The following is a 23,888-nucleotide window of genomic DNA, read 5'->3' as shown; positions in this document are numbered from 1 at the left end:
GTGCAGTGGCACATGGAATGGCTGGGTGCCCACTGGACAGCACAGGCTGTGGGATGAAGCAAGCTGCTCCCAACAGAGCTGATGGAGAGGGCAGTGCCAAAGGCCTTGTCAGAACTTCAGAACTTTCGTTTGGTTTTGTTTTTGTTTTTTTAAATGAATTCTATTGCAGTAAGTAACAAAAAAATGTAACTTTCCCTTAGGTTTCTGAAACCTGGTGCGAGATTCACAGAGAAGCAAGGTTCAATTCCCTTTTAAAAACCTATGCCGGGACAGAGCGCACCGGACGCTACCTCAGGCGGCCGTCGGGTTTGACGGGGCCCAGCTCGGATTTGGGGTCGGGGCTCAGCGAGCTCCAGGCTGTCTGGGCACAGCCCTGCAGCACGGGGCAGGCTGTGGGACCCACGCTGCAGATGTCCACGGCTGACCAGACGCTGCTGACCAGAGAGTCCACCCAGGCCTCCAGGCGGGCGCCCACGAGCCCCGCGTTGCGCTTGGCCTGGTCCAGGCGGGCGGCGCTGACGGGGATGTTCAGCACGGGGTTCAGGCCCTGGAAGCTCTGCTCCATGTACGCGTTCTTCGGAGGCCCGCTGTGCAGCTTGATGGCTTCCTCTGCAAAGGCAGAAGCAAACGCCAAAGTTAGTGCATTAAAATAGCCACCACTAAGGATCTAAAGCTACAGTAAACGAAAAGACCAAGGTTTAGGGGTGAGCTGTAGCCCATTTCCCACACACTGCATCCCAGGAGCTGGGCTCAGCTTTGGCACTCCTCGTGCTCAGCACTACAGATTCTGTTCGCTGTGATTCTCACCCTGCAAGTGCTGCCTTAGGAGGCAAAGCTCTGACCCTGAAAACAGAGTCACCCTTATTTTCAACATGTACAACTGGCATCTCCAGAGCTGCAGGACATCCAGGACTGGCTGCACCTCGAAACAAGAAAAAGTTCAAGGACACCTGGTGTGAGAAGTCTGCCAACCCCTGTCAGACATCCAAATGCTATCATTGATTTGTCTAGGAGAAAGAGCCAAGACCTCAGCCTGTTTTGTTATGGGTTTTTTTACCCTAAACAGATGAACCTTGCCCTGCTGTGGAAAAGCCACAACATTTGTTAGCTCTATCTGCCTGCAAAACCCAGGTGGTGCCATTTGTAGCACTAAAAGGACAACACCATGGTTTTGGACAGACCAGATTCACAAGCAGGTGTAGCCCCAACATGATTCCTGGAAGTGCTCCAGTCTCACTAGGAAAGTATTCTCTCATGACAGTTACACTTCAAGCTCCTGTGCTGAACAGTAGATCAAAACCATTCCCTAATGACACGTTGCATTGTGGTTGCTTTTCATACAGCAACCCTTCTATCTCAGCAAAATACAGTACAATACCCCAAATTTGCAATATTGCAGTAAAAATCAGTATTGGGCTGTGACAATGCTTTCAGAGACCTAAACTGGGCACTGTGGGTCAGGCTGCCCCTGTCAAAGGTCGGCTGACTTCTGAGAGTCTGAGTGCACCAAGGCGCTCCTTATAAAATCACAAAGGGACCCTCCAAAAATGTTCACCGAGTGCCTGTCGGGAGCAAATTTCCAACCATTTCTTTTCGCTCTCAGCTGCCTTCCCCAGCATCCTCGCTCTGGCACGGAGGATGTGTTTAGCTCTGCCAACAGACACACTGTCTAGAACAGAAAATGGGCCCATTCAGGGTGCTGCAGGCGAGGAAAGCCACTGCGCCCCGCGAGCGTCAGAGGCCAGGAATTACACATTCATGGCTACAATTCCTTCCACATGTCCTTGCTGCTCGCGCTGCAGCCTGACACTGAGTCCTTTCTTCCATGCAGAGGACAGTATCTCAGGTGCTGGAAATAAATCCGTGTATTTAGAGGGAAAAAGGGACGTTTAATTGGAGCTTTGCTATTACATTTGCAGCAAAGTCTTTAACGTCAAACACTGCAAGTCTGTCACTTCGAATCCCCAGTTAAAGTGGTTCAGCACATGCCCATCACCATTATACATCATTTCACTGTTCCTGCATTTATCTAAACCCCTCTTTTTATTTTAAATGGTAGATATCCACAATAACCTGTAGTCAAAACGAGTTCAATCTGTGCACTTGTCAGGAATGTGCTCTGCCAGAGCTCTGCAGTTTAAGAAACAGAACAAGTACACATGATTAAATTTCCTCCTTTGGAAGCAATTAAATATGGAAGACTGTTTGTCAACATATTAATTAAATAGGAACATTCTGAGTAAAAATCCCCAAATAAATAAGAGTTGGCATTACTAGCAGGATCATCTGATTGAAACAGGCAATTCAGCGAGCTTGTTGCATCAAAGCCTGCCACGCATGTGTTTGGTGCACGGAACAAGAGAGATCTTTATTCAGACAAGAAACAGAGTGAAACAGAACTTGCTGTTCTCCCTGGCTCAGCCTCGCGCTTGTCCCAGGCCTCAGGACTTGGGGGCTTATCAGGACTGGAAAGAATGAAACCTGCAGAAACTGCAGGACTCAGTGCTTGGCAAAGCAGCAGAGGTTGTGTTAAGGGCTACCACTGCCCCCAGTGAAAGGTGCTGCTGCAGTCAAGATACAGGGAGACCCCTGACCTGGCGCTGGTGGGGACTGTCTGCCCCACAGCAGAACAGCACCCCAAGTTAGGTCTCAGCACGTCCTAGAAGGAAAAAGCTGGGTAACAGCAACCTGACTGCAGAGTCACACATACTCATCCACAGGAGATGCTGGGGACTGGACTCAGAACCCTCTACTGGAGCCTCCAAGTCTTTGTTGAACAGTTCATAGGAGAAAGTAGAGAGGATGCTGCTCATCCGAGCAATGGCAGATGGGCTGTTCCTCTTTGCATTAAAGGAAAAATGACAGGGAACCATGCTCCATAACGTACTGAGCTGGTACAGAAGAGAGACAGTGAGGCTCCCAAGACCCAAAAATGCTGTAAAAAGGAGGCTGGAACTACTGGGCGTGCTCTTGAAGCACTGACACTTCAGTCAAGTGTCAAGAGGAAGAGCTCATGAAGAAACAATGAAGAATGTAAGGCTTGCCTCTAAATGCTTAGACATTTAAATCCGTATGGTTAGAAAAAACAATTCAAAATTAGCTGAATTGCAGACATTAAGCCAGACTTTTTTTGCCATCCCTGTGACTTCAGGAGGACGTGTATCAATGCAGAATATATTCCACTGACTTGAAATAAAACTCTAAAAAACTTGGTTATTTTTGACCTCTATTTGTATTTGCTCTTCACTCACATTTTATTTGCTCTTCACTCACATGTGAGGACACATTCTCAATTGACTTTTCTTGGTCTAACTTCTTTGGATTAAACACACAACCTATAGGCAGCCACACAGGCTGGGATTTCAGCATTTTTGTGTGGGTATGTTCATCATTTTGCAGAAAAAGCAAATTAGTTTAGACAGAGTGCGCTAAGGAATGAAAAATGTGGTTACCTTGGTACATATTAAGGCGTTAGACCTGTGGGTTTTTTAAAGCAACACAGAACATACAGCTTTATTTCTTTACTTGAATTGTGTTGAAACCCTCTGGCAAAGAGGTAATTTTTTATTGACATTTTGTTTGTTTTCTCTTGCAGCAAACAAGACAGTGCTTCATTTGCTCATTGTGGAGCTAATCGACTCCTTGTCAGCTGGATCTGAACTAAATTTCAAAGCAAATCCCTGTCTTCAGGGTTTTTCTCGGAATGATGATTCCAGGGCATGTCTGCTCTTCTGCAGTCATGCGCCTGCCTGCTGCTATTACTGCATTTATCAAGAGCATGTCATGTTACCTCTGGTTAATTTAAAGAAATCACAGCAGTTCTGACACAAGTTGCCACCCACTTTATAATCTGTATAGATGCAATTAGAATTGATTGAGCCACTGCAAACAACCAAGGGCAAAACAAAGGTTTCCCAGTATCTGCTAATTGAGATGATCTATAAATATGGATTAGGTTAAAAGGCCGTTGAGATGCCTGAGTGCATCGCCCATGTCTGCTAATGCTGTCATCCTTGAAAGGGGTGGCTGCAGTTTGGGGGCACAGGGACCAGGCACTGGTATTTCAGGCTCCATGGGAGCAGCAAAGATCAGCAGCCCCATGTCCAGGACATGCCATCAAGCCGGGAACAGCGTGGGAAAGGTCTCCCTTAAAGCAAAAAAGGAGGTTGCTCTTTTTCACTGCCCTCCTTGCTCAAATGAGGAAGGGCTTTTTATGTATTCATTTATTTACAATCGAGGGTTTACTATCATCTTGAGGTTTTGGGGCTTTTTCTGCCCCAGAAGTGAACCTGCTACTGGCTCACAATAACCTATTTGGCTTTAATGGAACAGGTACTATCCATAAAATGGATGACAACTCATTATCGGCACTCCAGCTGGGAGAGCGCTGGGGAAACTTTGCTGTGAATATAAACTCAAATTTGAAAATGAAATTGATTTGGCTTTTTCTCTTCCCCTCACTGTGACCCTGTGAATCGACCATACTTGGCCTTTAAAGAGCAGGGAAGGGGGGAAAGTGGGATGATGCGGATGCAGACACAACATCTACTGAATTTGCTGTTTTCTTAGGACTTGAAGTCTGCTGGGTAGCTTGGATTATAGTCTGTGAGCTGCTGGCTAAGTGCTCTGAATGATACCTGTTGTTTGGTTCTGCCTCTGCAGTCCCTTCACAGGGGAGCTGGACATCTGTTCTTGAGTGTCCAAGTACTCAAATCCCGGTTGCCTAAAGCTGCCTGCAAGAGCCCCCCACTCCCGTGTGTCACCACTGCCAGTGATCTTACACAGGCCTACTCCCTGTTTTGTCTTCTCCACGTTCCATTCCCTCTTTTTCTCGGCACAGTTATTCCTAGAGCACCCTGCTGGTCCTTGGCAGCCCTCCTGTGTCCTTACAACAAGCATGGAGTACTTGGCTTTCACACACTCGACCATATGGTGAGAACCTCAAAACTGTTGTTTAGAAGAATAAACAGGAATCTGTCTGTGCAGGAGGTAGAGGGAAGCAGACTCTGATGGAGAGAGTGAACCTGATTTCTCCAAAGGATTTATTTAACAAATTCATCTAATTTCCTTTTCTTTTCTTTTTTACTTTCTCCAACCAGGCAAATACTTGGAGGCACCCCTGAGCCAGAGTATCTGCTGAAGGCAGAGCTGATCAGTGGCACAAGTCAAAATAGGGAAAATAGACACAGATTTGGATGACTGGAGGGGGAAAAGGAGCAGGAAGGAATAAGTAACATTAGATTATAGATTCTCCACTGAAATAGCTTAGGGAGCCGTATTTAAAGTGGAAATACCCCAAACAGCATACTCAGTAATTCCATGTAAGATCTGATCTCTTACAGATTCAGGTTTTGAAAAGGTCAGTGAATCCGTATTTTTAAAACAATTTACATTCTATCAGTTGCAAACATCTGGACACAGCATCAAAGAAAACACTCACTCTTGATTCCCTTTATGATTCTACTTGCAAGCACAGAATTTAGGCCAAAATTAATAAATAAATGGAAATAGAAAAATTAATAAACTAGTGGCATATGCTGTTTTTATAAACTGCTAAACAGAACATCTTTGCTGGCAGCTGTCCCATGATTATTTTTTTATTTTGAATGCAATTATGAATTCTGAGAGTCATGATACAGGAATGAACGTGTTTTACTTTGATTTTTCAAAAGAAGAGCCAGTGGCTCCCTTCACGATGCTGGGAAACCTTCCTGTGTTGTGCTCTGGGCTGAAGCGATGTGTAGAGAAGCAATGATTTAGGAAATCCAGGGTTGTTGTCATGCCCATGTTCTCAGGATACAAGATGTTAGTGGCTGCTGCCAGTTCTGTGCAAACGCTTTTTAGAACGGCAAAAGCAAACTGCACACAAGATCATGGAGAGATTTTTATGTCTGAAACTTTGTGGACTCCACTTTCTTCATCTGGAGTGGATGAGACAGAGGGGGCTGAATCATTATAGAGGAAATGACATGCAAAGTGCTAGGAAATGTATCAGTCCAGGGCAATCTTTCTGCAAGAGTTGTTTTTTCATCAGGGCAGGGGAGGGCAGGGCGGGGGCTGGTGGTGGGGGAGGATGGTCAGAAAAAAAAAATTTGAAAGAAATCACTAATAAAACATATTCCCCTCTTCTACTGACAACTCCTGGCTAAGTCTGATGGATGCTTTATTTTCAATGTTAAGACAATTAAATAATACGATTCCTCCATTTTAGAAGATTTTTGGCAGTTTTTGCATTGTTTACAGTACCAGAAATCGCTCTTTTAGAAGTTCTAATTCTTCTGTCATACTCTCAAAGTGCCTTTATTTGGCAGAGAAAAATGTATTTAAAGAATAAAGTGGTGACAAACTGACAAAAGCTGGAAATCAAAGCTAAATGACGACTGCCTGCACAGAGCACAACAGTGTCACTGAGACAGAAAGCCTTCCAAAAACAAACAACAGGAATTTGCATTGTAAATACAATTCTAACTACAGTGGAGTGTCACTACCTGCCCCTGTAATTAACTTTCTTCTCTACCTCCATGCCTCAGTCATCTAGAGATTACACATCACATCATCAGTACACCAAATCACTCCTGAGACTTTTTTCCTAGACAATATTGTTCCCAAGCTTTGTATTTCCTTCTGGTAGCAGATTCTAGTTACCACATAAATGAACAGGCTTTTTAGCAAGAACGGTGAGCCCAGCGTATCAAGGGGCAACACAGGGTAACCACACAATTTCAGTGGAATTATTCCAGATGCAGAGTTTGGACCAAAGGGAGCACTGCCTCTACACCATGAAGGGTGGGCTTATTTTTGAAGTCTGAGACATGTTTACCTGTCCGTGGGGCTCTCACATTGTAGGGAAAAGCAGCAAGGCTGCTGGCTACATGCCACGTTTCTTGTGCAATTTATGCCTTAAATGTTAAATTACCAAAGAACATGGAATTCATTGATTTCCAGCAGGCAAGTTGGTAGCAGCTACATTCAGAAGCAGGCTGCCTCAAACTTTGAAAATGAATTCCTTCTACACATGGTGTCTGTTCACAATTCATCATTGCCTATTAGCAAATAACAGCAGTGGGTTGGAGGAGGTTTAGTTTCTGCTTAAGAAACGATGCCACCAAATGTTAGCAGCAGAAATCAGTAAGTTCACTCTTCTGCTGGAAATGTGGGAATCAAACTCCTGTTGAGCGAGGTAAGGGCTGCATTAGCTCTCAGCAGTTGTCTGCTGGTGTTTGCATTACAGAAGCAGCACGTTATGCTGGAAGGTAAATGCCTGACTCAGTTTATTTGCTGCCTTGTCAGGAAGAAGGACTTTTGAAAACTTAATAGGATCGTTCATGTATCTAGCAAATTTAAGATGTCTAAAGTTATGAATATTAATACTGGGCAGATGGAAGCACTTGAGCACTTTAAGAAGAATGGTAAAGATACTCAGAGCAACAAGCTTGTTTTGATCTTGCAGAATAAAAAACCAGGTGTGGCTGAAAAATGCTCCCTTTTCTCCCAGCACAGTATTCTGGGCACTGTCTGCAGACCCAAGCATTTGGATGATGCCTGTGCCATGCAAACATGGGAGCCTGCAGAGCCTGGCAGCCCCAGAATGGCCTCTGTATTTGGATGGCTCAGGGCTGCTGTGGCAAGGAAGAAAATGGTTTCTTTCTAAAAACTGTCAGTGTGGGTCTGGTCCCAGGGCTGTATTTGTAGATATTTCTCTAACACAGCTGCTTGGCAAGTACTGAGCAGGTTTTGGCAGGTATCAGGCAGGAGTGAATGCCTGGACCTGACAATATGTCAGGTGAGCTCTGGCCTAGGGTAATTTTGTCTAATCCAGCATATTAATGCTTTTATTGTTAAACACACAGGCTTTGTCAAGAAAACAGTTTAAACACATGTAAGTCTCTAAGAGGAAACATGAATGAAAAGCAGCACTGAAAGGTCAATTTTTCTTTCCACTTCTAAATGATGGCTTTTATGATAGCTGTTAGGTCATTGAGAGTCTGAAGCTCTCTGGATTCTGAACTGTGCATAATTTAAAGATACAAATAGTCTTTTGTTTGAAGTGGCTGTGTTTTACAGAATAAATGCAGACACTTCCACTTGTCTTAGTGCAAAAGTTTCTTCTGACTTATATCTATAAAATCCCTTTCTTTAATCCTTTTCCAATACAGCGCTACTTACTTTTATCAGCAGCATTTACAGTGAATACAGACACAGTAACTGTTTCATTCCTGTAGCAAATAATAGAACTTACCTTGTTTGATAGGCTGCTGATTTGAAAAGGTGAGAGGAGTAACAAGGAATTTGGTTTCAGCTACTTGTACCCAGTGGTGCAGAATTTTTATGGTCCATACACCAGGTCGCAGGGGCAAATTCAGAGGTGGTTTGTAGTGAGTAAACTCGGCACTGGATTCAATAAGGATATCATATGTTGCTGCAATTACATTAATGGGATCCACCCAAATGACAGTCACGGTGACATTGGGGCCTTTCCCCCATTTCTGCATCCCAACTGGCTCATCTGTTGGCCCAAGGAGTCCTCCGAAATTCCGGAAAAGCCTTTCCTTGGCATCCCACTCGGTGCCAATCTGAAATTAAAGAACACAGTGCTGGTAGCATCATCTCTGTAAGCATCTGAGACCCTTATAGCAAATATGGGCTCTCAAGAGACTCAAATCATATTTCTCTAATCACATGAATTATACATACATATAAAAGCTGGCAGCAACATGATCTATGATCATAATGTGCACACAAATTGTGAGGCAACCTAGAATGCAAGGCTTGCTTTTTCAGTCCATTTTTGATTGATAAAAAGGTATTCTTTATCTTAAGAGAGACACAACAGGCTAGAGCAGCTCTCTCTTCACAGAAGCAGTCAACAAGGGACCAAGCCTAGTGGCTGGACATAGCCTATGCACAGGAAAAAAATGGGACTCATCATCTCCTGGGTCATGAAAATGTATTACACATTTGAGAGAAGGACCCTGCAGTAGAGACCTGACCAGCTGCTGCTGAGGCCAGGGAAGATGCTTTGGCTGCTGACTTCAGAACAAGTCACGTCAGGTCCTTTACTACAATCCACCCATGAGATGCTGTCTCCTTGCACTCCCTTCCTGCCTCATGTGGGAATTTATTTCTTGTAAACTCTTTTCTTATTGTCATAATAGTGACGTTGTTTTTTATTTATTCACTAACATTAAACCAGCTGATTCACAATCTAGTGTAAATATTTAATGGATCTTTCTTTTTTCCTAGCAGCTTTCATATTCCAGTGCTCTTTACATGAATTTCACCCATAACCTGGGGGATGACACAAACTTCCAAGCTGTTGCCACTAACACTTGTGCACTACCGAAAACAGCATCTCTGACCAGACAGCATGGAAATGGAGTAACTGGCTTTCTTAGGCCAATGGGAAGTATCCCAGCACTAAAGCCAGCATGTGTTTATGAGGCTGAGGACTGTTGAACCTTTCAATCCACTTTCCTGTGACCACAGGACTGATGGCTGCACTTCTGCTTTCTGGTATGAAACCCCTCAAAGTCCTTCTGGTCTTCTTTTGCCCTGATCTCCAGACATTGCAGATGACCACAGAGTTGATTTGTTCCCTGTACAGAAAGCCTCTGTGGGTGACCTCTGGAGACCCATGCACACACAGGCAGGATCCCCACTTTTAAAGTGTATGTGCATATTGCAGATTTTCCCCACACTGAGCTGTCCTTGTCCCTAAGCTTCACCTCACAAGGGCATGGTCAGAACCTGCTTTCCTGAAAGTATAAGAAATATTTGTAGATCATTTGCTTCAGAGATTTTTCTTCTAATTTTGTTTCACTTCATGAGAATAAGTGATTCCAATATAATGCCTAAATCCTCCCCAAATCCCCAAAACATAGTGATTACCTGACGCCTATTACCTGTACTGGAAACTGTCCAGTCTCCAGTCCCTTCTAAATAAATCCCTGTGGTTGGCAGACAAATTGAAGGAGGACTGCAAGCAAAAAGCTACAAGGTCAGTATAAGAAAACCTTACCATCCTAAATCCATCTGTAACCACACGAGTTCCTCCTACTGGACTATGACACTGCAGAATATGAGACAAAATGAGCCTTCCACTACTCTGCAATCAGCACAGCATTGCTGGTATTTCAGAGGTATTTCACCCAGCACACCAGCTAATCAAACCAGACAGCATAGCCCAGATATCAGACCCAAGCATCGACTGCCTCGAGGAGCTGTCAGTGCGTGCTCTCGTGACAAGACTCACTGAATGTGTATGAAAATAAGCTGAGAAAGAAAATTTCCGGACCAGACCTTACTATCTACTCTGCCAACCTTCACTGAGCTGTGGCCATATCACACTTACTGGTGCTCAAGGGACCTGAAAATAATAGTCACAACACATGAAACAAATCTACACCCTCCTGGGCAAAGAAAAGTCTGTAAGGAAGCTCTTTCTACCACATTCAATATTTCTTACTGAAGAACTCATTGCAGAAGATTTACTTCATCCTCAGAAATTAAACATTGACTCCTGACATTCAACTATTTCCCCTCTCTTTAGTTTCTCATCCCTGAAAAAAGAAATCAGAAAGTTACAGTCCCCTTGCTCCAACCTCCAGGTGACACTGCTCCACACCAGGCTGCACAGAAGATGTTGAGACGTGTTCACATAGCACAAAGGCTTATTGGACTGCTCTGTAGAAGAGCTAAGGCTGCTTTGGCGGAAAAATTGCAACACAATTGTTGTCTGGTTGATATAAGCTTTGTGCAGGCGTGGCATTGGGTTCCCTTAGAGCAAACCAAAAGTTACAGCCAAAGGGCAGGGGAAGAGAGGAGGGGACACTTCTGGGGCTGGTGGCAGTGGCCTCCATGAGAGCCTGTCCCCCCACGCTCAGGGTGTGCAGGGCCAGGGAACAGCAGCACCAACAGGGCTGCAGAGCAGGCCCTCAGCAACACAAAGGCACCCCTGGGTCCCCGTGTGCCCCAGGGCCAGGGCTCACCCCAGGGCTCCACAGGCACCTTGGGGAGGGAAAGGCAGGGAGCTGCACACCGCTCATGGGATCTGCCCTTTATGTCTGCTTTCCAGCTGGGGACATTCTTTCCCATGCTGCACAGCTTCCAGTACCAGCTGCTCCTAGAAGCACAGTATTTTATAGGGAATTTTACTTAAAGCACTGGTTACACGTTTATAACCCTCGAACTTTACACAGCTGACTTCCCAGTACCAAGTGTCTGATTTTACAGGGCAAGAGATACTGCAGCCCTATAACAATTTTCACAGCTCTTTAAAACATTGTGAGTAGGCTTTTGCTTTCAAATAGAATACACAAAGTATGGGATAGAATCAAGCAGTAATGAATATCTGATAAATTATGAAGGGATGTGGCAGAGAAACTGACATTTCCCACATCAATATTTTAATTACCTTTATTTTGGGCTTCAAGAGCAAGCACTGTGCCCAGGGAACATTTGGAAAGCTGGAAATCTCTCATTGGCTCAAAACTTCTGTTTCTATGTCTGTTCGAACCCAAGATAAAATTTTCCCAAGATAAATTATACCCTGATTATGGGTTCGTGTCTCATTGCTCACCACAAACAGGACCATTAGGTTCACACAATGCACACTAATTGCCTGCCACCTAGTTTATTTTATTCTCTGTGATGAATCACAAGTCTTAACAAGACCAAAAATGAACTTAGTGTTCAACTGATAGACGGTGAGCTGAGACTTTTAGTTCTGTGCAGCAAATCAATCTCCTGCCCTCCATGGAGAAGCTGCCTGAACCCAGACTGGCAGGACACACAGTGTGTGCATTGTGCACCAGCCAATTTTAGGAGGTGTGGGAGTTCCATGCTTGGAAATCATCTCTCTTGGATTTCCTGTAAGTTTATTTTATTTGACTCAGCCTGCAGGAGCCGTGTGCCATCGCAATGCTGTCATGGACTCTGCCCCAGCTGTGGGGCAGCCCAGCTGGCTGATGGCTTCCCACTTGTCTTTCCAGGGTGTGGGGTGAAATCCGCTCCTTGGGAAGTGAGGTGTGAGAGGAGCAGAGGGCAGGGGCTGGAGAGATCCCACCATCTCTGCCACAATCTCAGTTGTGCATCAGGGTCACAAATACCCTCGGGAGCACATTCAATGCAGCATATTTGTGCTCTTCCTGCTGGCCCCAGTGGTGTGAGCTGGGACAGAGGAGAAAGTTCCCAGCTAAAATAGCCCCATTCAGTTCTAAATTCCTGCCAGATCATGGGGTGAAAGTCATTGAAGAACAAGGAATTCTATGTCCCAATAAGCACAACTCTTATTTTCTGTGAACACTGATGCTTCCATCTTAGCTAAACTGCTAAGTTTGTTTTCCACTTGCTGGACCTTGACAAAGCAGTGGCATTTTAATACACAGCAGCAGATCAGAGCTTTCCAGCCACACTGAAGCAGAAAAAGTTAATGCTGGATTTATAGCAGGTTAACACAGAGAATTATTTGGCCCAGAGGCAGAGATCCCTGCAGGCCAAGGGAAGGCAGAAAGTAAAATAAACAATTAAAATAAGATTAAATTATTCACATTGTACCTGTCGGTCTTTTAAAATACGAATTATCTATGAAAGGAGAGGACAATTAAAGAGATCAGGTGAGAAAATAGAATGAAAACAAGTAAGCAGCCACCAAAACTCTTTTTGTTGAGTTTCAAATAGAAGAAAACGTTGCCTTATGCGCAAAAAAGCTCATCAGTGATGAGATCCTTAGAAGTACTAAATAAACAGCAGAAATACTCCTACAAATCACGAGAATTGGAGCTTGTATGAACATTTATCACTGCACGAAATGGCAGGCCTACCATCCGACACGTTGATAAATGAAACACACTTTCCATCCATCTCTTTAATGGCACATTAGTGTCATGGATTTGCCATGCACACCAAAACACTGAATCCCACCTAGGCATTTCTTAATTGCCCAAGAAGATGGTAATTTATGGACTTAGCCATAATGACTGGAACACATTTGTTCAATCAATTTTATACCTTAATTGAAATTTGCGGCTTAACAAGAAAAATCATGAAATTAACTGCTCAGACAGTTGTATCTTTAAAACAGAACACAGATGTCAGGTCCTATTAGTGGTCAACTTTCCTGATATATTTTAGGGTAGACTTTTTATTCTCTGTGACAGACACAGGGACAAATTTCTAGAAAAGTAACAGGATTTGTGGGAAATCTCAGCCACTGCTGTGATAATTTTCTCTTTTGTGTTACAACATCGATATTCTGCTCACATGTGGTATCAGTACCTGACTACCACTAATCTCATGAGGTTTTTTTCAGCATACTCTTGAGAGAAACATTTAAACACATCACTATTTACATCTGGAATTGCAGAAAAAAGGCATTTTCCCCAGGAGCCTTTCACAGCACTCACAACAATCACAGTGACAAAACTTTTAAGCTACTTTTAAGTAACTTAAAAAGCCCCTTTGACAACAACAAAAGCCTTCCATTTGTTTTTAGAACAGAAGGGAGTGAGGACACTCAGATTAATGTAAGAAATTAGGGTTGACCAGAGATCTGAACTGGCAACAGTATGTCCTTCTATGACAAGGATGTGCACTATGCTAGAAAGTCACTCTCACCTCAAATTTACATGGAAATACAGTTTCCAGAGGCTGCTTGATTTAGTGCTCACTCTTGTGATGCCAGAGGCTCATGACACTGAGCATGGGTGGCTACGAACACTCACCTCTGAGAACTGCAACCTCCCAAAATCACTCGGTGGACTTGCGATCTTGAAGACTTTCTTGGGCATCACCCACGTTTCCAAAGTTTCCAGTTTACTGACAGCCAGATTGGTTGCGTGGTGCCTGATCAGGAAGCCTTGGAAACGGTCAGCAAGGAAGTAAAGGTGGATGGAAACTGGATGGCCCATGGGGTAGTATCTATAAAACAGCACATGCTCATCAGTTACGCAAGAGAGACATGAAATCTCCATTTACTTGGAGCTAATGGCTTAAGAAGCATTCATTTCAACTCGAAAATGCACCACTGTACGTTAAGAGATTTCAAATGTGTTGATGACTCATTATCAGATATTCTTAGGCTGTTCCGATTACCCCAAAACGTAAAAATATGTTACTAAGAATATCGGGTCATTAATCTCCTATGCACAGCTCTAAGCTCTTTAGGAGGTCCCTCTGTGTGCCAGAGGGCTCCTCTCCCTGGCCACCTCTCCTGGTAGAAACTGGCACCCAGAGACACACACAGATTAGGCTGAAGCACTGTTTGCTCAGATAAACTGTAGGATAAAGGATACCCCAGGATTGTCCTGTGCTCCAGAGCTGCCAGGGTCTGCAGGGAATGCTGTGTGAGCAGGCACTGACCCCTGGGCCCCCTCCATTCCCAAACCCCTTCCCCAAGGGCAGCGCTCTGCAGGGTGGCACTGCAGCAAAGGACACCAGGATCCCGTCCCCATTTTACGTCTCCTTATCTTAGGAAGAAAACTTCACAATCTTTAAAGACTTGAAATTGCTTTTGCTGTGATTTTTTTTACTCATTATTAAAAAAAAAAAACCTTGAAAAAAGGTCAAACAACTGGGCAAAACCAGTCATTAACAGATTGGAAGTGCTCAGTTGCAGTTCAGATTTAAAGACACTGCAGTCACAGCTTCAAATAATTAAAATGTATGGTTGATTGTCTGCTATAGTCTCAGAAACATCTGTAATGATGTTTGGGTACATATGGATGCATAAATAATTAAAAACGTGTCATTCATAGCTCAGAAATCAAGTATTTTGCCACTTTACAGCACTGACATTAACTGCAAAACAAGTTAAACCAACCAGCATCACAGCTTCCCAGTAAGGCAGCTACGTCTGACTCCTCAGGCTTGTTACCACAATTAAAGGATGAGTGCTAAGAGGAGCTGACCAAGGAGGACTTTCCATTGCACGAGGTCAGCAACACGCAGAAGGAAGTTGCCAGAGCTGGAGAAATCAGCATAAGAAGACAGGGTACCAACAGGGCCAGCACTGATGCACTGAGCAAAAACACTGTAAAGCTACGCAGCCAATGCCAGCAACAATCTGACTTCTGTTCTGAGTACTAAGACCTCCTGTTTTATATGTGTGCAGCAGCAAATATTTACAATACCCTTGAAATAGTCTGAGTAAATTGCCTCTTGGCAGCAGAGAGTAAAAATGCCTGGAGATGGAAGAAATGAATTAAATCTCAATCACACATTAATGCTGCTCCCACGGAAGATGCTGACTCTCAATCTCCTTTGGTACCCGAGCAGTCTGCAGGGGGCACAGCTTTCTGAGGCTGTGAGCTGGCCTCGTTAGCAAAGTGTGCAAGGCAGCTGCTCTTACAAACATCTCCTGGGCCACTGCGGGTGGCAGCATGGGACTGACTCCAAGGGGGATCCGAGGCGGGAGAGGCTTTCCTCGCAGCATGAGCTGGGGTGGTGACTGCAGGATCAGCCAGCTTGGTGCTGCTCTCAGCCTCACAGCAAAGGAAACACTGTCGAGGTGCTCAGCCCAAATCCATCCTTCCATGACTCCATTAGAGACATGTAAAACCACAAGAGGGAAAGAGGAAAGGTATAGATGCAAACACCCACAAGGACAGCGCAGTATCAAAAGAGAAGAGATGTGAATCATAAACCTGAGGATTATCCATCTTGCTCTGATCTGAACTGGATGCTGACTCACAGTGTCTTGAGGGGACTCAGGCAGGTATGAAAACGAAGCCTCCGCTCCGTATCACGGTTTGCAATTCCTCCCTGCACTGTTTCATGAGGCTCCAGCCTGCTGTAAAGGAGCTGTGTTTTATCCTGGAGACAGCTGCAGTCACGGTGCCCCTATCTATAATCTGAGCAAGCTTGAAAAGCACCTTGAGTTCCTGTGCAATGGAAAGTTCCTCAGAAATGAAAGTGATAATTGATATAAATCAGCATCAGAACACTGGCAAAAGGAGTGAGAACAAAAGTAATTGTCAAATTATTTCGGTACTGGTTATACATAGTCCCCATCCTCTTTGCTGGCTTCACTCTGCAGGACAAATGACCCAGGACTTCCTTAGGTCTGCCTTTATTTCATATAAGGAAGGCATGCTACTAGCGATTATTTCTATCTAATTGTTATTGATCTTTTATTGCTTTGCACCGGTAACCTTCACTGACAAAACTCTAATAGGAATCTGGAGCACTTATGGCCACATCTTTCTAAATGGGACTTTGCTGAGCACTTCCATGACTAATTTAGGAAGGTCAAGGCACATTTGGTTCCCTCTCGAGAACACAAGAGGGGCAACATCCATCCATCAAAGCACATGGAGCATCTTCAGTGTTTGCTGACTTAGGCTCTATGTGTTTTCTATTAGGATAAAAAAAAAGGCAGGCTCCAGAAACACGTTCTGAGGAAGGAATTAAGAGATGGCAAGGTAAGACTTTAAAAGATGAATCCTCTCTACTTTGAATCTAAACAGCTTCAGATGTGTTTGCAGGCAGCAAACAGCCACCATGAAGAGAGCCTTTTCTGTGCAAGTCTAACTTCAGGAATTCTTCCTTCAAATCCCTTTCAGACTGAATTCTTCTTAGCCAGGCTTAGAGGTGAAAAAGGAATCTAGAGTATAGGGGGAAATTCCTGTTAAAGAATAAGGACCTTTATTTGAGATAAATATATGTATCTATATCTCTCTCTCTATATATAAAGATATACAAACACCTACATATATGTTATGTATTTGATGCTAATAGATCTTACCAGTTGCACTTTTGGCACAGAGAGCTGCACCAAGCAGGCAAACTGAGCCAAGCAAGCTCTCTGCACTCCATGTGTGCTCCCAGGGGAACAAACAAGCAAGGACCATTAACCTGCCTGTGTTCAGATTTGTTCTGAAATCCTGTCCTCTGCTTTTGGTAAGCATAATAGAGGTGAACATGACCTCTGCTGCAATCACACGGAGGGTTTAGGAGCTGAGGCTATAATACACTTGCTGAAATTAATCAAGGGAAACGCAGCAGTGGGGGTAGCACTGCCCAACTGGATCCTGTCAGTCTTCATCAGGCTGGAGAGGAGCTCCTTAAAAGTGCAGCAAACAGGTCACGTAATGTCAACCCGGAACAACCACGGCTTTATTATGGACATAAATACTCCCGGAAATAAGCGCTGCGCGCTTGCAGCTGGCTGGCCCCGCTCGTGGCCGTAGGCTCAGCCAGCAGAGCCAAGCACAAGGAGCCTCCCCGAGCTCGGCGGGCCCCGTGCCCCAGCGCCGAGGGAGGCAGGACTGACCGGCAGCTGTTGTCTCCAGCAGCGTGGAACGAGGTCTCGGCCCTGCGCAGGCCCAGGCGGGAGAAGGAGTGGAACATGGTGAGGGCCACGTCGCTGAGGGCGCTCGCGCCGTCGGGCTCCTCGTACACGTTCTCCCAGTAGGAGCGCAGGCCCGGCGTGCCTGACGGGTAATTCCCGTACAGGTAGTAGTCCAGCTGGCCAATGATCTCCTGATTCACCACGGCTTCAAACTTGCGGGCGAAGAAAGTTGGCCTGGCAGTCTGCTGTTGGGACAGGACAGGAAAAGATGCTGAGTTCCCATTTTCAGACACGACACTTTGTCTTAAGCAATGGGCTGGAGTTGAGGACATGAACTCTCCATAGGCAAAGATGACTTAAAAGGTCACCTTCGGGACCGTTCATCGTTAGGAGTGATGTCAAGATTCAGCTAAAAACTACATAATTACTCAGTGAAAATGTAGCTGTGTCAATCCCTTCAGAGCAACAGCCACCCCCCCTCTCCAAGTGCAGAAGGGGTGGGGAGCACTCTCCAAAGCCCCATGGTAGCCTGCAGACAGTGCAGCACTGGCACGTGCCAGCCAGGGAGACGAGTGTGCTGGGGCACAGGGGCTCAGAGGAGGCAGAGCAGCACTTTCTGTGTATGGACTTGCTGCTAGGAGGTGGTAAGAGGTCTCTGGGAGAGGTGCCATTTGTGGCTGAGGTTTCTCCCCTTCTGAGTGCTCCTGCCCAGATTTTTTCTCTGCGCTTGACACAATCTTGGGCATATTACTGCTTTATATGCTACTCAACTACCATTAACTTTCAAAAAGTCTTTGTTTTGCCTTGCTCATATTTGAGCGTGGGTTCTGAGGTGCCAAGGAGTTCAGGAGTGCTCCAGATGGTTGGAAAATTCTTTTGAGGATGCTCAGTTTTGCTCTGAGACGGCGCATGCTGTGGGCTTTGTGATCTCAGCTTGCTTTGTGCCTCTGTGGGAACAGCAAGCCCTGGCCTTCTGGTGCTGTGTGCTCGTGTGATGGGCTCTCACCAGAAAGTGTCAGAAGCTGCCTTTACATCTATTCTAATTTTGAACTTTCCAGATCAGTTTACCTGATTGTTTTCTGAAATATCGTTGTGGGTTCACAGCCTGGAGCAGATCAGGCTCTGCAGTCTGGCAGGAGGTTTTTAAGACTTGCCATTTATTCTGTGCTGGAGACTTCCCTGGGATTGGTGTTCGGGACAGCAGAGCCTCTCTTAGATAACGTCTCATTTGCTCTTTTTTTGAGTGCTTGTGCCAGTGACTTCAAGCGTGCCTGGTAGGCAGCACATCACAGCAAAGAAAAGGTCTCTGTTTCAGAGCAGTCATCATTTCTGTGCTGTAGGGTAACACATTCCCCATCCCACACAAAGCCTGAACAAACATGCTTTATGCAGGGAACCCCGAGGAGCTGGAGGGATGGAATTGCAAATCTGGTGACCTTGAAACAAGCGGCTGTTCATTCTTAATAGAAGATACACAGGCAGGACACAGCCTCGAGACTGAGTGCACCCTGGAGCACAGGACTCACTCTCACGTCTGCCTTGAGGAAACTATCACAAAGGAACCGATTTAACTTTTTAAGACAGTCCTGCCAAACCTGGGTGATCAAAACCTCATGACTAAGGCTCCCAGAACCACGAGATAAACTTTAATATGATCATGCTGTTGAATATAATAATGAAAATGGATTTGCCTTGTGTGTGTAAGTCTCTAGCAGGCACAGTGGTCAACTTCTAAGCTTTTTTAAAAGATTATAAACATTGCTTAACACTGAAAGCCAGGAGTTTCGTGAAATGATGAAAGCACCTGAGCTGGAACATTGGAATAAAACCCTTTGCAATAAACTCACGAGAGTTACCAAGTAACAGTGGAGCAGTCAGAGATGTGTCAAGCTTCCCTCCTTTCTGGCACAGTGGATTACCAATGCCAAGGAGTCCAAAGAGTTGCTGTGTGACCTTACCATGCAGCGGTACGTCTCCAGGGCCAAAACATAGGAGAACTAATCTTTCGTTCTCCTGAAATTAAGATCAGAGCTTCCTCACATCTCCTTCTCCACCTGCCTGACGGAGTCAAAGCTTGCCTTCCCTCTCCCTGCTGCAGCCACGCATTCAGCCAGCTCTCCACACCCAGCACAGCGGGAAGAGCCTCTCTGCAGGTGTGTTCAGTTACCTGGAACCGGTGGAAGTCTGCTGGTTTGAAGTCATTGGGTGAACAGCCACACCAGTCAACAATGTGCTTGTACTGACACTTGCAGCCGAGCTTGCGGTTCCAGTTGGTGATGCGCAGGTTGTTGTCCACCATGGAGTCACAGAACGGGCTGTTCTCCAGCACAGTGTGAAAGAAGGACTGCAACAAACACACAGCAGATCACTGTATTTAGCTCCTCAAAATTCCATTTTCTCCTTCACTTCAGCCCATGGGCCCAAACCTAATGCAGGTGACCTATTTTTGTTTGAAATGACAAAATTAACAAGCTCTATTGTTCCGCCACATATGAAACACACTCTATGTGCCTGTATTCCCTAGAGCTTGGAAAAATCACCACACTCTACAGACCCAACACACAGCTGAGGTGCTGCTCCAGCAACCTGGCACAGAATAACTGCACTTCTGCAATGACCAGTTTTGGGCGCTGGGAGTCCAAAGGACTCCAGGAAAGGCACCAGTGCCATCTATCATTTTATTTTTATTTCAGCTGCCCCAGCAGCTCTAAGAAATTCCCATTATTTCCCTTCTGTAAGTTACTCCCTGGTCTACCAGATTTAGGACTATTTTTCTGAGCAACGTGCTAATGGCACATTTCAAGTTGTTTCCCAAAACAATTCTTAAAACTATACCATCACCCTGGTTACTCTGATAAAAATACAGTCCCAGACAGCTCTTCTGTGGGTGTCTATCTCCAGCACTCTGAAATGCATTGCTAGTTGAGTGGCTTTGTTCTGAAATACACAGTTCACCCTAGGCACCAAAAGGACATTGTGCCTCCTGCATTTACGTCTGAAACCATAAGTCTTTATTTGCTGACTCATGGCAGCATGGAATTCCTATTGGGCAATCCTAATTATACCATCATAAAATCAGCTATTACATAAACCATGTGTAATGGGGACTGATACAGCAGGTTAACAGGTCAGTGAAGGCAGGGCCATTTTACAAAGCCAGCTATGTATCTTGCAAAGAAAACCTTGTGGAAAAAAGCTACGGAATATCATCAAATGTAGCCCTGCAAGAGAGCAGTGGCTTCTCTTTAAAATCACCAATAGTAAGATCTATAAATAACCAGCATAACATTAGCATGGCTGGCCCCCAAATAATCCCCCTACCCTTTTTAATGTTAAATGACAGCCCAGTGAATATGGATTTTATGCTTGAACTGTTTGGTTAAACCCATAAAGACATCCATTCTCATTCAAGCGAGAGGGGAAAAAAAAACCCTACCCAATTACCCATTGCCCTGTGTCCTTTTATAGCAATACAGGAATTTCTCTAGATAATGGATGAAAAGGTTATCAGAGTAGAGAGAAAAGGTGATTTTTAACAGAAACGGGATTAAAAGAAGATTATGCAACATGTGTGTGGAATAATAAACCCCTACCAAAAGATAACAATCTCTGTGCTCCAGCACAAACTAACGAGCCCAAATTTGTGAGATCGGTGTCATCCATCCCTCAAATGTTCAGGAGCCAAGGCAGTTATTGGTTTAAAGGCAGTCATCAGGTCTTTCTTGGGCTGGCTGACTGCTGCAGCCTGTGGGGCAGAGCCTGGCGAGCCAGGGGAGCAGAGTAGCCAGGGGGCAGGTGTAGCACAGGCTGCCAACCTGCGCTGCCACGGCTCTGTGCTCTCCCCGCAGACAGCGCGCTCCTGACGCACTGCTGCACGCCAGGCAAAGCCCCACTCTGGTGTGCATTCCCCTTCTGCATCACTTGTAGCCAGAGCGACTCCTGAGTGATCGAAATCATTTGTGACTCTGCCTTCTAGCTGAGTTTTGAACAGAACAATAAACCTTTGTTTGCAGGGTTTATATTTTTAAAGAAAAGCGCTGGATAATAGCAAGGAAAGCTACTTATGAAGAGAATTCGCCATCTCTAATATCCTTCAAAAGCTTTGTGCAGGAAAAATTTGCAAGCAAAGGGCAGCTGGATTTTTGGTTGTTCAGTAACAGATTAATAGGCTTAGAAGTATAAAACAAAGCCACTCTTTGCAAAAAAGATAAATAAAGCAATAAACAATTGCAAGAGATGTTCTAACCCTAAAGGGCTTACTTGTCATAGAAGTAAAATTTTCATTACCCACTGTGGGATGCTCCAAAGCCCACTGACATCAGGTGAAAGCCCCTCTGATTTCGGTCAGATCTTTGGGACAAGCACAAACACTGCAGGTTTGAACACAGAGAGGGATTCTTTGCATTCCCATACCTCGGCAGGAAGCAGCGTGTAAGAGTAAAACCTCTTCATCTTTGTTACCAGATCATCATTAGAAAAAGTCACATATTCCACAAACTTCCTGTTCAGGAGGAACCAGTCCGACCCTCCATCGACTGTGATTCCTTCTGGGATCTTGCGGTCCCCCAGGCGCCACATGTGTGTATCACACTCCAGGAAGAGCCGATCCAGCCCTTGCTTTCGGATGAATCTGAGGGAATACAAGGGGAGCCATTAAAAGTTGAGTTGTATTTTGTTATTATTGGGAGCTTTATAAATAAAAAGCTACTTTCTCAAACAAAAAAGGGTCAAAAGGTCACTTGTTTGTATTTCTGTTCTACTCATAAATAATGTAGAGAGGTTTAATAAATGATTAATCAGTTATATGTTCAGTTACAGAGGCAAAGATCAACAGATTGCTTTTAAACATCATTTACATGTTCTGCTGTCCTAAGGCTGTGCAGGTGACAGAGCTGTAGGGCAGGAGAGTCCATAATGTTCATAAACTCTGAACAAACCACTGCAGAAGAACTGCAACATGAACAGCAACAAACACAATCTGTGTGAGAGGCTTCTCTCTCTAAATAAATTCAGTTTTTCAAAACCAGGAAAACGTACATAAAGGTAAAATGACCAATTTTCTCCTATGCTACTATTTCATTAATTTTTCTATATGGATATAGCCAATTAGGAAGAAATACCATTGTGTTGGTCTTTGCTGTAGAATGAGCAAGGTTGCTCCATTTTCAAGTCTCTGGGGAACAGTGTTTTGTTATTGCTGAACCATGAATAAAAGGAGCAACTGCAGAACTGCAAAGTTATGGAAATGCATTATTTGAGACCAATATAAGAGAATAAAAACTGGGAAATCTATCTGTGTTTGAAAGCACTTTGGCCTGGATGCCCACTCATGTTTTGAGACTGTCTGATCCAGGTTCCTGTTTGTTACTCCATTTGGGAATGATTTCCCTGAAGGAGAAGCAGGGCAGCTGTGAATTAGCAGCGAGGGGGGCTGAGCACTGTCCACCCCAGCTGGATGTGAGCACTGGACACATCCCACATCTGAGCAGCAGCAAATGCTCACTGAGCACCCACTACAGCAACCCACAGCCCCCAGACCCCTGTGGGTGCAGGACCTGCAGGAGAACAACAGCACCTACAGCGAGAGGGGCACCGCGCTCCCTTCCCGAACCACACAGAGCTGTGCCAGGGTGTTTCAGGGTCAGCAAGCCCAGATGACATTTTAGTGGTCCTCAAACACATGCTACTGAAGGAAAGGGAAAAGAAATAAAAGTTAAGGAACAACACCAAAGCTTTCTGGAGTCCTGCATCTGGAAACATGAGCCTTAACCCCGCAGGCCAACGCTCTGGTTCAAGTTCTATTCTCTACCAATCAAAGAATGGAGATGCAATTATGAAATGGTGCATATTAATTTTCAAAAGGACCGTAAATGACTTCAGGGTCTATGTCCTACTGATAGCTGTGTCTCTTTTCACAGTATGAGAAGAGCTCCTCTGTTAACACAACAGTGCAGAAAACGTGTGAATGAGAGTTGAAAAATTTTTCTTTCCATGAACAAGTTTCTAATTTCATGTTCCATTATGAAGGATAATAGAAAAGTCTTGCAATTTTAATGCAGTGCTCTGGAATGTAATCTTCAAATTCAATATTTATGCAGTTATCTCCAAATCAAATATTAATGTGCCTGAAACTTTGGTTGTTTATTTATTTCTCTCAAAACTAAATGCTCATTAGAGTTAATTATTTTAAGAAAAAGCCAGAACTTTATCAACTATATTGAAATAGGAACATAAAGTTCTTTTCCATGAAGTAATTTCTCTCAACTGCCATCTCTACCAATTTATCACCCTTTACTCTAGTTTTCAAATAGAAGGTTCTTTGACTGCAATAGGAACCCTCGAACAAAAAAACCACCTGGCTATTTCAAAAACTGCTCTACGTAGAAACTCCCTCAGCCTCAGTATGCCATGGTACAGCTCACAGCTCCCTGGTACTGCAACAGCTTCAGCCTGATTGTCTGACCTTGGCAGCAGAACAGCATGACCACACTCCAGATGAGAAGGTCCCAGCAAATCCTGACTCACAGCTTCATGTTTTCCAAAATAGTTGACAGGCTCCTTTTTTTCTATTCGTGCACAGTTCTATGGTTTTTTGGAGCTA

The 23,888-nt window shown here is 44.6% G+C and overlaps 1 protein-coding gene across 1 annotated transcript in view; it reads right to left on the bottom strand.

Moving 5' to 3' along the window:
- Positions 1-286: 286 nt before the first annotated feature.
- XYLT1 (xylosyltransferase 1) overlaps positions 287-23,888 on the bottom strand; it is a gene marked incomplete at both ends in the record, with an annotated part of 162,060 nt that continues 138,458 nt past the window's right edge. Inside the window, 6 exons of the mRNA XM_082292544.1 lie at positions 287-609; positions 8,240-8,573; positions 13,722-13,917; positions 17,270-17,532; positions 19,455-19,631; positions 21,701-21,917. Coding sequence (XP_082148670.1) covers positions 287-609; positions 8,240-8,573; positions 13,722-13,917; positions 17,270-17,532; positions 19,455-19,631; positions 21,701-21,917 — 1,510 coding nt within the window. The remainder of the gene's footprint in view (positions 610-8,239; positions 8,574-13,721; positions 13,918-17,269; positions 17,533-19,454; positions 19,632-21,700; positions 21,918-23,888) is intronic.

This window comes from Coloeus monedula (genome assembly GCF_965178545.1).
Source record: "Coloeus monedula genome assembly, chromosome: 16".
Lineage (NCBI taxonomy): Eukaryota > Metazoa > Chordata > Aves > Passeriformes > Corvidae > Coloeus > Coloeus monedula.
The sequence above is the reverse complement of the archived record's forward strand: the minus strand, read 5'-3'. Positions and strand labels throughout refer to the sequence as shown.